Source organism: Parus major, chromosome 1, assembly GCF_001522545.3.
Source record: "Parus major isolate Abel chromosome 1, Parus_major1.1, whole genome shotgun sequence".
In the NCBI taxonomy this organism is placed as follows: Eukaryota; Metazoa; Chordata; class Aves; order Passeriformes; family Paridae; genus Parus; species Parus major.
This window is the reverse complement of record NC_031768.1, coordinates 8,876,584-8,892,261: the sequence shown is the minus strand read 5'-3', so window position 1 is coordinate 8,892,261 and position 15,678 is coordinate 8,876,584. Positions and strand designations below refer to the sequence as shown.

Sequence of the window (15,678 nt, the reverse complement as noted above, 5' to 3'; positions counted from 1 at the left end):
TCTAGGAAACTGTGACTTGTTCTGGTTAGGTTGATAAAATAAGTAACAATAATAGTTTAAATATATATTAAGGGTTAAGAAGCTACATACCTTGTGGCTGTTTAACCAGAAGATGAAAAACAGATTCCTTACAGGTGGCCTGGGACAGGACAGATGCACTCAGATGCTGATTCAACAGCCCCTGATCTAAGAAAAAAAATAAAAATTACGTGTGAAAACCCATTTAGAATTCAAAACTGATGAAACAATTTCTCCAATAAAACAGCTTCACAGACAGAGGTGAAGTATTATGTATTATAAAATACATCTTCGAATGGGAGCACATAGCCCCTTAAAAGTTCTTTCAGTATTTTGCTCATTGTGAAGGATAGATACAATATGGACCTCTTTTTAAATAGAATTAAAATGAAATAAGACAGTGTAAAGAAAACACAAAGTTTAAAATGTTTTCAGTTAAATAACACTTAGAGATTACAAAATAAACTGTTTTCTAAATGACAAAATCAAGAAGCAATGAAAGCCAATGGTGACATGAAATGTAAGAGACACAGGTTCAGGACCAGCAGTACAGACACACCTGAAGACAAGAATTTCTTTCTTGTTGGCAAGTTACTGGATCAACCAACAGATCACCTCATAAAGACAGAGAACTTCAACATTATTTAGAATGTTTCACTGATCACTGTCAATGCTATGGATAAATGAAAAATGGGATAGGAAAAACTGGTTTGAAGTCCAATTTTATAAAGAGCTTTTGGAATTGTTTAAGCAGCCAAAGGAAACTCCTTGCAGGAAATATGTCTAGCAGCTAACTCCAAGAACCTGAGACCAATAGATAGACTGTATCTGTAGAATATGTCATATAAAAGCGTGCTAACACTGAATAATGAACTGCTGACAGGAAGATGGGATGCACAGGACTCACCCAGCAGCCAGGGAAGATATCATTTGGGACTACAAAGCTAAGATTTAAGAAACAGAATAATCATCAAAGACGTTCAGGAAGGCAGAGAACAGCTCTCTTGGCACTATCATTCTTGGTTCTTGCAAGAAAAGAAACAGCACCAAAATTATTTCAGCTGAAGAACAAGGTTTTGAGTTTCAGAAACCAGCTTAGATGATCAAAGTAAGATTTGAAAACTATGAATCTATGAGAAAATACAAAAATAATTGAAGGGCTCATTTTAATGTATCAATAAAGCAATTGTATCATCTTCTTTCCTGACCTGAGAGACTGAACTAGCAAAAACAAGGCTATAGCGCAATCTTCCTCTATAATGTTAATTATTCTGTAAGAATTATTTTCTAACTTTTTTTCCAGGATACTAATAAGCTGAATACTTTAAATTTCCCCTACTAGAAGAGTTTTGCAAACTTTATAATATATGGTATTTATTTTTTAGTTTAAATCCTTTTACACACTCAGCTAAAAAGTAACTTTTACATGACTAGCTAACTACTCTCTGGAGATATTTTTATCTGAAAAATACAGATTCACTGTATGAAATTAAAGGCATAAGATTATGCTTCATGATGCTTCAAAATTGCATTTATCAGTTCAGAGGTGCATTTATATATTGCACATTATTTTTTTAATTAGTAGCTAAAATAATGATTTGAATTATGTCAGAACCAGCACAAAGTGATTTTAGCACTTGTATTTTAAATTGACTAGGTGACTAAAAACAGTATTTCTTCACATCTTTACTATTTCACTCTAACACTGACATGCATACATACATATATATATATATATATATATATGCAATAATAGTTAGTCCAATATATTTTGCCTGAACAAAAAATGACCAAGTAGCAGACTTTCCTTTGAGTTCTCAGTTCAATTGCATAGAGTCCCAGAAAGCAGTTTGAAAGTACTTTGCAAAGTACACTCAAAAAGTTGCAGTTCTAGGTTGGAGTTTTTTCTAGTTAATTTCTAGTTAATGAGTAATCTTATACACTTATAATCTTATACACTGCCACAGATATCAGTTTTGCTACTGCAGGTAACACTGGGTTCCAGAGGAACCAATCCACCTCCCTTATCCAATTCCTAATTACTGCAATAGCTTTAATCTTTTCTTTCAGCACAGCCCTTCAAACTCTGAAATTAATATCCTCTATAAAAGCTGTTGCAGTTTTTTTCTTGAACTATATATTTGGACAACTGAAAAGATAAAATTGAATTGTCCACATTGACTGAAATAAAGCATTATGGTATTAATAAACCAATAATACTTAGGGATAATTCTTATACAGGTTAATTCTGGGGGCTCTGGCTTACACTGGAGATTTTAGTAGTTTCAATTATTTATACAATTTTTGTTGCTTCCAAAAAAAGCTATTGGTAGAAATACTATACAGTGGTTTTACAGAAAAGCAGTATCATTCAAACTGAAACAGCTGAACTGGTACAGGTTTCTAAACCATCTGTGACAAGAGTTTGAATGCTCTGTAGTTCTGGTCATTGGCTCATTTTGGGGAAAATCACCTGCTGTCAAATAAACATTACTCACATGACTATTCTAATGTAGCTGTGAATGCTGATGTGAATAAGAGCTGCACATTCAAGCATCCAAGTGTCTAAATCCTGGGAAGAAAACTTACTGGTATTAATGCAATAAGAAAATACCTAGTTTAAAGAGGTCCAGGGCAGCAGTAGTAATAGTTTTACTTGCTCTATAATTATCCCAAGTAGAGGAATGTTAGTGCTACAACAGCAGTCAAAATTCACAGAAAGAAACATGTCTGAGGAATAGTGCTCTTGGGTTTGACACAGCTTCAGAAATGGTCTGTATAGGACAATTCCCAATTAATGTCTATTTTAATTCCTGAACTCTGCACTTCTAAACATAATTTCACAGCTATATAGGGCAGAAACTGCCTATGGAATGTTACTCAGAAATAAGGCAGACAACTTGTGTAATTTTCTTTAAAGCATGAAGTAAATCTGTAACTGTTGATGTTCATTGCTGTTGCACTTTAACTGAGATGCCCTATTTTCATTGTTGACACACTGAGTTCTCTTAAGAAGGGGTCTGATGGTCTAAAGACAATTTCTAAAGATCAAGATCAATCAGGCATGTCATGTTCTGACTTCTGACTTGCTCCCTTCTGTTGATTTCCCCATTCCACTATCCTTCTGGCCTCCAGTAACACCAGCAATAAGCCTGACATATTATTTCTCAGGATATATAAGGGCCAGGAATGTTAAAATGAACTTGTGCATCCATAATTTTGCGTACAAGACTGGATTCGTCCAGAAAGAAGGAAATGAGAATTCCAGTTAAGTATTCCAACACATAACAAATAGAATGAATAACATCTAAACACAGCTTGAATGCATAAATCAACTATCTCGTTGTAATTAAAGTCACCAAGAGCAACTGAATTAGAAAATTAAATTTAATTAGAAAACATTACAATTAATCTGATTAAAAATTCAAGATAGATTTTAAAGGACTGGTATGGTTATCCTTTCATAAAGATTGTGATACATAATTTATCTTTTCCAAGAAGACCTTTTGTAATTCCACAGATCACAGAAACATTAGATCATCATGATGTCAGCTCTACTGATGGGTAAAGAAAAATGAAGACTGAAAACTTCTGATGCATAAAAAAACCCCATCAGTCCTTCACTGTTTAAGCCAGATGCTTTCTGCTCCTGAAAATCTCAATGGGACAAGTTCATGCTCAACAGCTAGAAAGATGACTGTTTTCACTAAAATAATTAAACAATGCAGTTTCTCTTGTTTCTCAGAATTTAACAATCTACTAAGCTTTAGTTACAATATTTAAGCTCAATAAATAATTTCTGATTAAGCTGCATCACAGATGAGTTTGATTATTCTTCTCCATTATTTTTTGAACAGCACACTGGATTAGCATTCTTACAAATAATACCTCATAGTAATGGAATACTAAACTATGCTGTCTGGCAGCAGATTAATTCTCAATAAGACAAGCAGTTTGCATCTCTTAATTGCTCTTATTGTTGTACAAATCAGAATCCCAGCTTGCACTTTCCACTAGAATAAAGCATTTGCATTCATGAGATGTAACAGGAATCTTTTTACCATAGATGTAACACAGACCTACACTTCAAAAGTTTATATATCAATTATTTCCTGGTCAAATAGGGTGGGTTGCACAGTTAGTAATTCACAGCACTTCTAATTCACACAGTTTGGCCTAAGATAAGCACACAGGGTAGATGGAGTCAGGGGAAAATACAAAGGGTTAACATTTTAGCATGAAAATTGCATTACTAATAATGTAAAAGTTCACTTTGTCTTCAGCTGTTCCAGGAACGATGAGTTGATGAAAAAAGCAATTCAAAACTGAGGTACACCAACTATTTATCAATGTACCTCTGGACTGCAGCTCTACCATCCATCATGTCAGTTCCTCTCCCTAATTTACATTGCAATCTCTGTCATCATCCATGTCCTTAATAAAGGTCTTGAATAATATGGGGCCCAAAGCTGACCCCAGGGGTGCAACAATCATCACCAGCCAGCAGCTGAATGTCAAGATGTTGATCACTATCATTTGAGACCAACAGCTCAGCCAAGTTTCCAATCCACTCAGCAGTCTGTTCATCAAGCCTGGACTTCCTGTGCTTCCAAAAAAGAATGTTACAGGATACAGTGACAAAGTCTCATTAAATCATAGTGTATTACATTCACTGCTCCTCCTTTATTTGCATAATCACTCACTTCCATACAGAAGGCAATAACATTTGTCAATCATGATTTGCACTTAAGAAATCCATTTGACTTTTCCTGATTACCTACTTGACCTTCATGGGCTTGGACATGGACTGTAAGAGAATGTGCAAATCATGGGCTACACACACTGCAAAAGGAAGATTCCAGTGACCCCACCAAGGCTCCAGGTGAGGGTGATCATCCTAGTGCTTCTTCAGTCTTCCTTCTATCACTTTCCAAAGGAGGAAACAAAAATGCCTTTTCCCAGTCAACAGAAAAATCTCCTGATCAACATGAATTTTCACAGAAAACAAGTGTCACAATCATACTAGCCAACTGTTTTATTACATTGTGAACTCCATCTGGATTTGTGGATCTGAATACCTCCAGCTAAGTCCTCAGCCTGTGGCTCCCCTACAGCCTGCCCATTTCCATCTCAAAACAGGAACTTCACCTAACACACACAGCATTCATCCAACTGGTGAGGCTCTTGTCATCCACACTGCAGTGCCAGGGGGAAACCTCAACAATTCCTGACTGCCTCAGACCAGAGTGGCAGCTACCAAGCTCACAGCTTCCATCTGGATTACAGAAGTAATGACTGCACAATCAGAATGACTGCACAAGAGCAGCTCCTGTGCTGTGCAGTCAGCATTAATGCTTTCTTTTCTACTGTGAGAAGCACTTTGGAGCCTTGTGTATGTGCCCTGAATGCCACCTGCTGCAGCAACTGCCCTGTCTCCATGTGCAGAGACAGTCTGCAGTGCTCCTTGTCACTTAAGGACACCTAGAAGCCACCTAAGTAGGAATCTGGACAAGACTGTTTCTCTTGATTCCAGGATCCCCCTCTCTGCCAGGTACCCTGCTCAGCAGCTGAACTCTGGCAATGTTCCCAGGATCCTGGCTGTGATTCACCTGGCCTGTAAGCACTGAATACTTAGCATGTTTTTGCTTCTTTCAATGTTTTCCAGAAGAGAACATCAACTGATATTCACAAGTGATGTCGTCATTTACAAATGGTACTCTGTTTTGTGACAGTCATGAATGAAAATATTTCAGCAGTTAAACAGGGAAAACTGCACTGAAGTCTGATAAAAAAAACCTGGTCAGCAAATGTACAGTGTTCAGTCACAAGACCAAGATGCTCTTGACCTTTTAGGTAAACATATTTCCAAGATCCCCTATGTGTGAACTGCATATGTGGACAAAGTTTTATTTCTTTATTTCTAATTCATATTCAGAAGGTATGATTAAAAAGGATAAGTTTAATGCAACAAATAAACATGAATCTAAGTTTTTAAAAATCACATTTCTTCACTTATTCTATTTTCTATAAACCGTGAATCATACCACAAGTGTGTAAACATGGCTTAAAACTTACCTTTGAACAGGCTTGATTTTGCTATTCTCTCATGGTTTTGTTGCTATTTCTCTTACATTTACTTATTTATGAAGATAAAACTGGAAGGTTTATCTTCAATTTTTGTTATTTGTAGATGGCGGGGCATGCTTTGGCACCTGATTTCTAATGCTACTTACATGTTTGTTCAAGCAGGTGGAAATTCAGAGAGCCATTTAAAGCCTTCTGATGCACTCAAAGTGAAATTTCCTCTTTGACTGACTAAATTTTAATCATCAATGAGAATGTGCTACTTAGAACCTGAATTCTTACAGAATTTGTGAAATCCCAATATGGACAGTCACTTATAGAACTCTGATAATTCTGGATCTCATATTATTCTTTAAAGCATGTTTGAAAATATTGATAAAACATACTTGCTTGGAAAGTCATCAGAAAAAAAAACCAAAAAATCACAAAGAAAACATAAGAAATGTTTTGCCTTTGCTCTCTTACTGACTTCTTTAGTTACCCAGACTCTGATCAAATAATATAAAATGTTTGAAGGTAATTGAGGAACAAAAGTAAAGCAAAGCTTGAGCTATTTAGCTTAGGCACAGCTACCAAAACACATCCCAGGAGTCTCCTGTTGCCAAAATGATAGAGTGCAGCACACAGCCAGCAAGCAGCTGCACATCCATATGGTGCTGCATGACCTAAGAAGTCTTCTGTGAACAGTTGTAAGAGGTGTGTGTTATTTCCTGTATCCCACAGCACACTCTACAGAGTTTTCAGGGTGGACGTGGACAACACACAATAAGTCTATTGCCGAAAAACAGAATGAGGAAAATTTAACCACACTCCTTTCACACTTCTAATGGAATCCACGGAGCTTAAATTCCTTCCCCCATTCCAAAAAAGATAAAAATTCCAAAGCCCTGTACCTGCCAGCACGATATCTACCAGCACGTTTTCAGCAGTTGGGTTTTCGAAGGACACGATGACAGAGGAGTACTCGCCGATGCAGGCACTGATGGTGGTTGTTTCCATCCGTGCAGGAGGAATTCCAGACCCTGTCAGGTGAAATATCCGCTCTCCAAACTGTGAATGAAACGTGACATTAATTTTTATTTGGTGAGTCAGAGCTGTACCTTTTAAAGTATCTTGCCTACTTCTTTCTTCTGCTGCTCTGTGTCTCTGCTATAAGTGAACTTTATTTTTGCTTTCCTTTCTCTTTCTTCAAGCTGCTGTTACTCTAAGTATTGCTATCTGGAAATTAATAGTTTCACTCTGGGAAATGTTCACATCTCCTTTTTGTGTTTAATTTCTGTCCTACTTCAAGCACATAGTATTTAACTTTCATCCAGCTACTCAGAGCTTTCAGTGTAGGGAAAGGAAAGATGTAGGTGGTTGCAAAAGCAAAACTCAAAGCAGATATATTAAAACATGAAAGCAGAAGAAGCGAGAAGTTCTCTCCAGAAGACAAAGGAAGAAAGAAAATAATTTTTTGATGGGACAGCAGTAGAATCACACAAAAAGCTGAAAGTGTTACTCTGAACCTAATAATGAACATTAATCTTTAGACACAGAAAAATCAAGGATATTGGAAAGAAATAGTAGAGCCAAGATTTGCATGGACCATCAGGTTTCAGAGAAAATAAGGACACTGTGTCCTCTTGAACTAAACTTGGATATATACTATTCATATTAGCATTGCTGTCTCCTTGTTTTTATCCTTAATAAATATTTAAGAGAGAGTCTGAAAATAAATACTGTGCCAACACCACCTGCACATAACCTGTCTGTTCAATATACTTTTCAGGAAAAAAAAAATTGCCACATGACTTCTTTCAATATTAATTTCTTTCATATAAAAGCATATTCACTTTTTTAGTATTACTTAAAACACTAATGTAAACTGCTGGTAGCACTCAACTGGAATAATTCACAGGTCAGCAGACTTCTAGGATATCAAAAAAATACACAGAGAAGAAATTGCACAGAAAGCAAAGGCTTCATTTAACCACATCTTGCATGACAAAATATCACCATTTACATTGTACTATCAGTTTTTCTTTTTTATTCCAGCTGTAATTTAAAATCAGTTAGTAGGTCATGTTGATGACTCATGTCTCTCTATTTACTTGTTTCTCATTCAACTTTAGGAAAATTCACAGAGAAAAAAAGAAGTCAACAATTCTAAGGTGTTCAAAATAAAAAACATTTTCAGATAAAATGAATGGAAGTATTCACTTTTTCACATGTGTGGCATTCTAAAATTCAGATTGGATAAAAAAAATGAAAATTTAATTTTTTGGGGGGTTGGGAAAAACATCAAGAAATTTAACTTTAGTGGTGACACTGCTAAAAAGTGCCAGTCTTTTAGTGTTAAAACCAGCATAACTAATTACTGAGTGAGCTAAAAGTATTCATTACTTGTTCCAGCTCCTAGGCCATTATACTACACTATAATACTGTAAATAGAATAATTCCTGTGTAAAACCAAGGATAAAATAAACTATAAGTTCTGAACATCTTTGTGTTTGCTCTCTCATTATGCTTCCATTCACTAAACTTCACCTTGACCTACAGGCTGAACCTCTTCCCTCCTTGCCTATCATAAATAGTGCCTAACCTCAATCCCAAGTGTTGCAGGCACATTCTCATACCTTTGGGCATTTGAAGGTTACTGTTGCCTTGTGATTGCGTCTTCCAAGGGCAGAGGGAGAGAATCTCACGGGCAGCTGAGTGGTGGAATGAGGAGGAATAGTCAGCTGTACAAACACAAGAAAAAAGCAAAAGAAAGGGGGGTAAGGGAGAGGAAATCAATGTTTTTTGCATCCGTTTCTCTTCTTTGCTTTGCACCAACAGGGTTGGTGTGTTTGCCATTTACGGGTTCCAACAGATGCACTTCCCCTGTCAGGGAGTTATTGCAGCAAACAATCCCAGTGCTGTCCCTGCACATCCACTGCCCAGCAGCTCCAGGGCTGGGGCTGGAGCTGCCCAGGGACATGGACAGCAGCTCCAACACCATTCCAGCAGCGCTCCGGTGCCGGATCGTACCATGGCACTGCAGGGCCATCACAGTGACCCCCACAGACACAAACTGGCTCAGAAAGGAAATACATGCCAGGTTTTAATAAACCACTGCTTTGTCTCTCTTCTGCTCACCTTTAGCAAAACCAACACTGTAAATAATTGTGAGACTTTTCTCCTCAAGTATTCTACTCGAGACTCAATTGCACAGGCAAAAGCAAAGTAGCTGACCATAATGGATTAATCTCTGTTTTCAAGAACCAGATAAGCAGTAAATTAATTGAACTATGAAGAATAAAAAATGCCAATGCATTTAGAGACTGATCAGCCAGAATCACTGAATACACAATTAATACGACAATTAATATGACAATTTCTTTTATAAAAAACAGGTATTAGCCTTTTAATATTATAAATGTCTAAATAATGTTGCATGTAAGAAGAGATAAAAAGGTAATTGATTGATATCATGAGAAGTTAACCTGTGTTTCATAAAAAGAATATAATTTGTAATAAATGAAGGTCAAAACAACACCCTACAACAGCTGGGACTGAGAAAACACCCATTCAACTACCAACTCCTAGTGTTCCAGCAAGACTGAAATATGCACAAGTAATACCGTAGTTCTACAATTTTTATAAGGTTAATTGATTAGTGTAACTATCAAATATTGTCCAATTAGAAGAACATTTCTTAGGTAATTTTACCCCAGGTACTGCCCCATTGGAATTAGTCCAGGGGCTTCTTTGTCCCATTTCTTGTGTCTTCTCAGATTCTATTTGGAAAACAAAACATCTTTGTTGTAGGTTCTCTCCTTGAAAATAAGACTAGAAATTAAAATTAAAAAATAAGACTTATTTCAGGAATGTGTTAGAAAGTTAGCTTCTTGTTCTAAAATGTAGGGAAAAAAGAGTAGGAAAAGTACAAGGAGCTACAACCATGTGTTAGCAGTTTCCAAAGCCAAAGATACATGAAAATACATACAAAGCTAAAAATCTTTAGTCATCAGAACCAGCTCAGTGAGGGACAGGGATGTTGATGTACCCTGAACAACAGATATTCCTACTGATGGCAGTGAGAGGTAGGTTGTGCAGAAGAGAGGACAGAGCTCAGATGTGCTCAACTAACACACAAAACCTGAAATGTTATTTTCTTTTTTTGGGGAGAAAGTTTTAAAATAATTCATCAGACTACTGCCATAAAAGTTAATTAAGCTTTCATTTTCAGTCCAGTTTCTACCGACTAGTAAGACCCATTTATCAAATGAAGACCTTCAAATGGAGAAAGAGCCATAGTAGAAAACACTCCCTCCCAAATACTTTTTAATAAAATGAAAAAGTAAAGACAGGATGGCATAGAATAAGACAACAAAATTAAATTAACACTAAGATTTTTAAATATTGAGTAATTTCAGTAAGACATCCACATTATATATAATTCTAATATAATTATATATTATAAGAATAATAACTCTCCCACAGACATGCAAACAGACAGGAGATCGATTTCCAGTAAGTATTACTTGACATATTATCATTACTCAGAAAATGCACTGCCACAATGAATCAAAATAATCAACATGGAGTTATGATAATCCAGCAGACTGCCTGCTCTGAAAGCAGAAAGGATTGTTAATTTTTACAGTATAGATTTGGCTTTACAAATTCATTTTGTATTATACAGTATGATGTTCCATGAATACAAAAAGTAATTTGTTTTGAAATAAGCTGGGCAAAAAAACATACTTACTTTATACTGAAATAAGAAAAATAGCTTTTAAAACTAGAATTGAGAAATAATGCTAAAAAGTATTTTTTAAGAAAGTCATAGAATTATTCAATCATTCAATTAAATATGCTGATGCTAACACATCATTTTGTTTACATAAACAAGTGGCTTCCACGATACTCATGTTAAAAAGAACCAATATCATTGGTCTTCATATGATCTCAGATACAGCAGTGCAAATACAGAAACTGAGTCTGAAGTTAACTACAAATATATTATTTCTGTTATAAAATGAAGAAAAGAGGGGAATTTTTCATTAAATCTAAAAGCTTGCTCTCTCGTCTGTACAAAACAATACTTGTGGTCATTAAGAAAATCCTTAAAGCTTGCACACAGAGATTGCACTCCTCTCTGCCAGCTCTTTTCTATTAAGTTATTTGTCCTCAAAAAAAATTTTGTTCAAAGCCAGTCAGGAAAGAACACAGCTTAATGAGAAAGGTTTAGGTTAGTTATAAGCCAGGAGAATAGAAAACTGAAGACCAGCAGTGAAAGCATGGGGTTTTTTTGGCCATAGAGATGACCCTGTTTGTCAGATTTTTTGTACTTTGTAAATATATGTGTATATCAATATAATACACGTATATATGAAATACAACAATGTGTTTATATAGAGGAAAAGTATTATACTGAAAAACATATTATTGATGAATGAAAATTTTCAGCTGTTAGGTGCTGAATCTGAATCCTTTTCTGCTAAAGACAAAGAAAGCTGAGGTCAGGATAGAAACACCAAACTCAACATCCCCATGACTTTTTCCCCAGACATCCCCAATGCCCAATATGCTAATGAAAAACAAGCTGGAATTTTACAGTAAACTTTCTCATGCATTCTGGCTTTTAGATAACTTGGCAGCGTTTATAAAGTTATTACATTAGCTTAAGGTTGAAAAGGAGGAAAATAAAAATTAGGTGTAGCTTGTTAAAAAAAAAAAAATAAGGAAAAATATATGAAAATCTAAATCCTATTAAAGGGAATCCTTGAAAGCTTTTATCAAATTTCTGGAAGAAAACCAAGATGTTATATTCCAATTTAACTGATTAGGCTACAATTGCAAAGCCACTAGTAAGATATGCAGTCTTTTCTCATTTTTATCTCATTTTTAGCCTTTACAAAGGGTAACAGAGCTGCTTCTAATTGACATGAAACTGACAAAGGATTTAGAGCATTTGAATTTCATTTAGACTTCATTATGCACCCTGAAGTTCAGGAATACTTGAGCCTAATCCAACTGGACCTCAGGAAAGCATATTATTAATGATGTCCATACTTGAATCAGATCTATAGAAAATAATCCCCTGTGATATTTCAGTAATGCCCTTTGTTCCAAACTGAAACAAACTTACACACACACAGAAGTATGATAATAATATTGGTGTTGTTTTTTTTTAATTCTGAAATATTAGTCAAAATTTGGTTATTAATTTTAGGCAGATTTTTTAAGGGAAGAAAAAAAATTCTTTGAGATCACTTTTGAATCTGGTTTATCTAACATAACTCAGGGACTGAAGAAATCAATTTGAGACATTTTCTGACCTAAAGCCCGGTACATTCAAATATCTTTATGTCATTTAGATGGCCTAAAAACAAACATGGAAATTTAGATTAAATATAAAAGTTATTGACCTGACTCTACTGTCTTCAAATATAATGTATCTTCATTGAACAACCTCATCTTCAATCTATTGTTTTAATAATTTGCTCTTTTTTGTTGCCTTTCATCTGAGGGTTGCACAAACCAGAATCTTTATTGCTGATGGAAAGCGTTATTTGCTTTAAAGAGAGCACAAACTCAAATGATACCCACACATAGCAAAGGCTTTGAAATGGGTATTAATATAAACCAATACCTGAAACACGGGGCATGGTTTATGAGTAGTACTCTTCTGGAAGTTGAATGCATTATTTTGGGGAGCTACTAAGCCTAAGATACAAAATATTCAGGAGATGCAAGAATATCTGGAGTGCTGTGTCCAGTCCTGGGCTCCCCAGCCCAAGAAAGACAAGGAATTACTGGAGAGGGTCCAGCAGAGGCCACAAAGGTGATTGGGGGTCTGGAGCATCTCTTATGAGGAGGGACAGCAGGAGTTGTTCAGTGTGGAGAAGAGGCAGCTGAGAGGGGACCTCATCAATGCACACAAGTATCTTAAAGGCAAACGCCAAACTCTTTCCAGTGCTGCCCAGTGACAGGAAGTTCCACCTCAATATGCAGAAAAACTTCTTTCCTATGAGGGTGACCAAGCACTGGAACAGGCTGCCCAGGGAAGCTGTGGAGTCTCCATCTCTGGAGATATTCAAAACCTGCCTGGACACAATCCTGTGCAGCCTCCTCTGGGTGAACCTGCTCTAATAAGGGGGTTGGATTTGATGGTCTCCACCCCAACCACTCTGTGATTCTGTGATATAAATGCCACCCCTCACTTTGTCACCAAAACTGAAGGAAACCACATAACCTCTCCAAGCATGGATTTGTAATGAAAGAAATAGGTTTAAAAAGGGACAGCTCCATTAAATAAATATTAAGTGCTTGCATAAAGCAACCAAAGCTCTCCTGTAACTGGAAGAACTATGACAATTAACAAGAAACATTTCAGAATTCAATCCATAAATTATATGTGGAACTGAGGATTACAATAAAAAAGAAAGAGAGAAAATTACTGCAGTTAGTGTTGAATGTGTCTTTTCCTACACAATATAATATAGCTATTGTTGCTGTGTGAATCTCTGGTGATAAATGATGAGAGCAGAGATAGTTTTTTCTTGTTGTTAATTTCCTGCACCAGATAATATGCAATCTGCAGCAGCCGAAAGTCATTATAGGTAAATCTAACACACTTCTGTGCCAATGACCTAAATATAATACATATATAAAACTTCCAGATAATTAATATAATTTGCATTCGTTATGTTTCTAAGCTCCTATTCAAATAACAATTCATTAAATTATTAGTAATAACACTAATCTAAAACTAGTCAAGTTTTAATGTAGTTTATAAAGATGTGTTATTATGCACGACAGAAAAGACAGACTAGAAAAAAACTTCACATTTTATACTTTTAATTTAATGGAATCCTACATATCAATATATAGAGAAGCTGAGTAAATAAGTTTGATGTCCTTTAGCTGTTACTGTCAGGGCCCCTTTTAGGAACATCTGGTCTGGCTGTACTGCTGTATTTGAGGCTGAAAGCTGTTTAGTTTCTGAAAAGCGAACCTATAATGACTATGTATAATTTCTCTATTTTCCCTATATGGTCTTTTGCACCTTCTTGGTTTTATTTTATTACAATATTCCTCTCTTCTCTCTCTGACCCTTAAACCCTTTTTCAGGAATAGAATCATAAAATTGTGGAATATTTTGCATTAAAAGGGACAAACCAGCTCTGGTGGTTCCCTGGATTACCCTCTTCATATGCCTACAAAAGGCACCATTTCTTTCCTGTCCAGCACAGGTTTCTTTCTTTTCTTTTTTTTTTTTTTTCCTATATTAAAGGTTCAGAATTCATTTCCTAAGAGGTTGTGATGGAGGCACTTGATGCCACTCATTCTCATGAGGAGTTTCCATGTGTCTGCACTCCCTCTTCTCATCTCCCCATCATGAAAAAGTCACATATTTCATAGAATTAATTCAATAATATACAAAGAATTGCTTACGTGACCTGTACTATTAATTAGCATTCAGTGGTCAATAACAAATATTTTTCTGAACCCTGACCACCTAGAACTCTAGTAAATTTCAATGAAAATATAAAAGCTGAGCCAATCTACACATCTGTTATTCCTAGAAAGGACACAAATGTAAGGCAGCAAGATGGAAGGGCTTCTGTGAAGGAGGAGGAAAAAGTGGAGTACATAACAAGAGGGTTAAGATTTTCTCTGTAGAAATCACTCAAAGTATACAAGGTACCTGTGAGGCTGGAGAATAAAACAATTCTAGGCATTTGCTTGAAGCCTCTTTGTAGCTGTATTGATCAAATTATTATTCATAGTCCTTGCAAGCTGCTTATAACTGCCATGACTATGAGATATTTTTTGTATTTTTCCATTAATAGTTTATCTACTAACCTAAATATTTACCTAGTTATCCTGCTGATTATTAGATACTTATGAAGCTTCTTACCAGCTGGTTTGTTTACAACTTCTCCTTCTAATATCTCCTGAATTATTTACAACCTACACTGCAGTCCTGCTTAAAACCATTCCACAAAGTATTCCAGGAAAAAAATCTGCACTTCAGCTTCAGTTGCTTTTCATGTTTGACTGTTTTCTACCTCAGGCTATAAAATCTCTAAAATATGTACTTAAAATGTGTAAAAGATTGTATATTCTGAACCCACAGTACAATACATAATTCAACTTGTTTTAAAAAGAAGGCTCTCTTTTGTCTTTTTTATAAAAACACAGAAATCTTACTTACAGGTTGTTTTGGGTCAGCCTCAACTGCAAAATGGCTGGGATCACTGTTAACCATTTGTAGAACCAGAGTTTCGTGAGTAGGATTAGCAAGAGGTATGTATGCATAAGTCCATCTGGAAAAATTCATATACAGAATGATGATTAATTACAAAGCTTCTTCCATTACATGTCATTATGCACAGGGGTTTTTTTTATTTCCTGAAAAATTCTGGATTTTTTATTTTAAAAATAATAATTAAGTTTTATTGCGCTAGCAGTTCCCCGCTAATGTGGAAACGTATTTATTAACTTCAGTTACTATCAATAATCATAATTAATAACAATAAATCCTGAATTCATTTAACATTTCATTTTGAAATTTTTCAGATCAATAGAAAAAAGAATACA

General features: G+C 35.6%; 1 protein-coding gene across 1 annotated transcript in view; it reads right to left on the bottom strand.

Annotated features, from left to right (window-relative positions):
* Nucleotides 1–15,678, bottom strand: part of CFAP47 (cilia and flagella associated protein 47) — a 259,171-nt gene that overhangs the window by 61,393 nt on the left and 182,100 nt on the right. Inside the window, exons 54-57 of the mRNA XM_019008576.1 lie at nt 15,293–15,404; nt 8,721–8,825; nt 6,996–7,152; nt 91–186 (exon numbers count right to left, since the gene is read on the bottom strand). Of these exons, the coding sequence (XP_018864121.1) occupies nt 91–186; nt 6,996–7,152; nt 8,721–8,825; nt 15,293–15,404 (470 nt within the window). The remainder of the gene's footprint in view (nt 1–90; nt 187–6,995; nt 7,153–8,720; nt 8,826–15,292; nt 15,405–15,678) is intronic.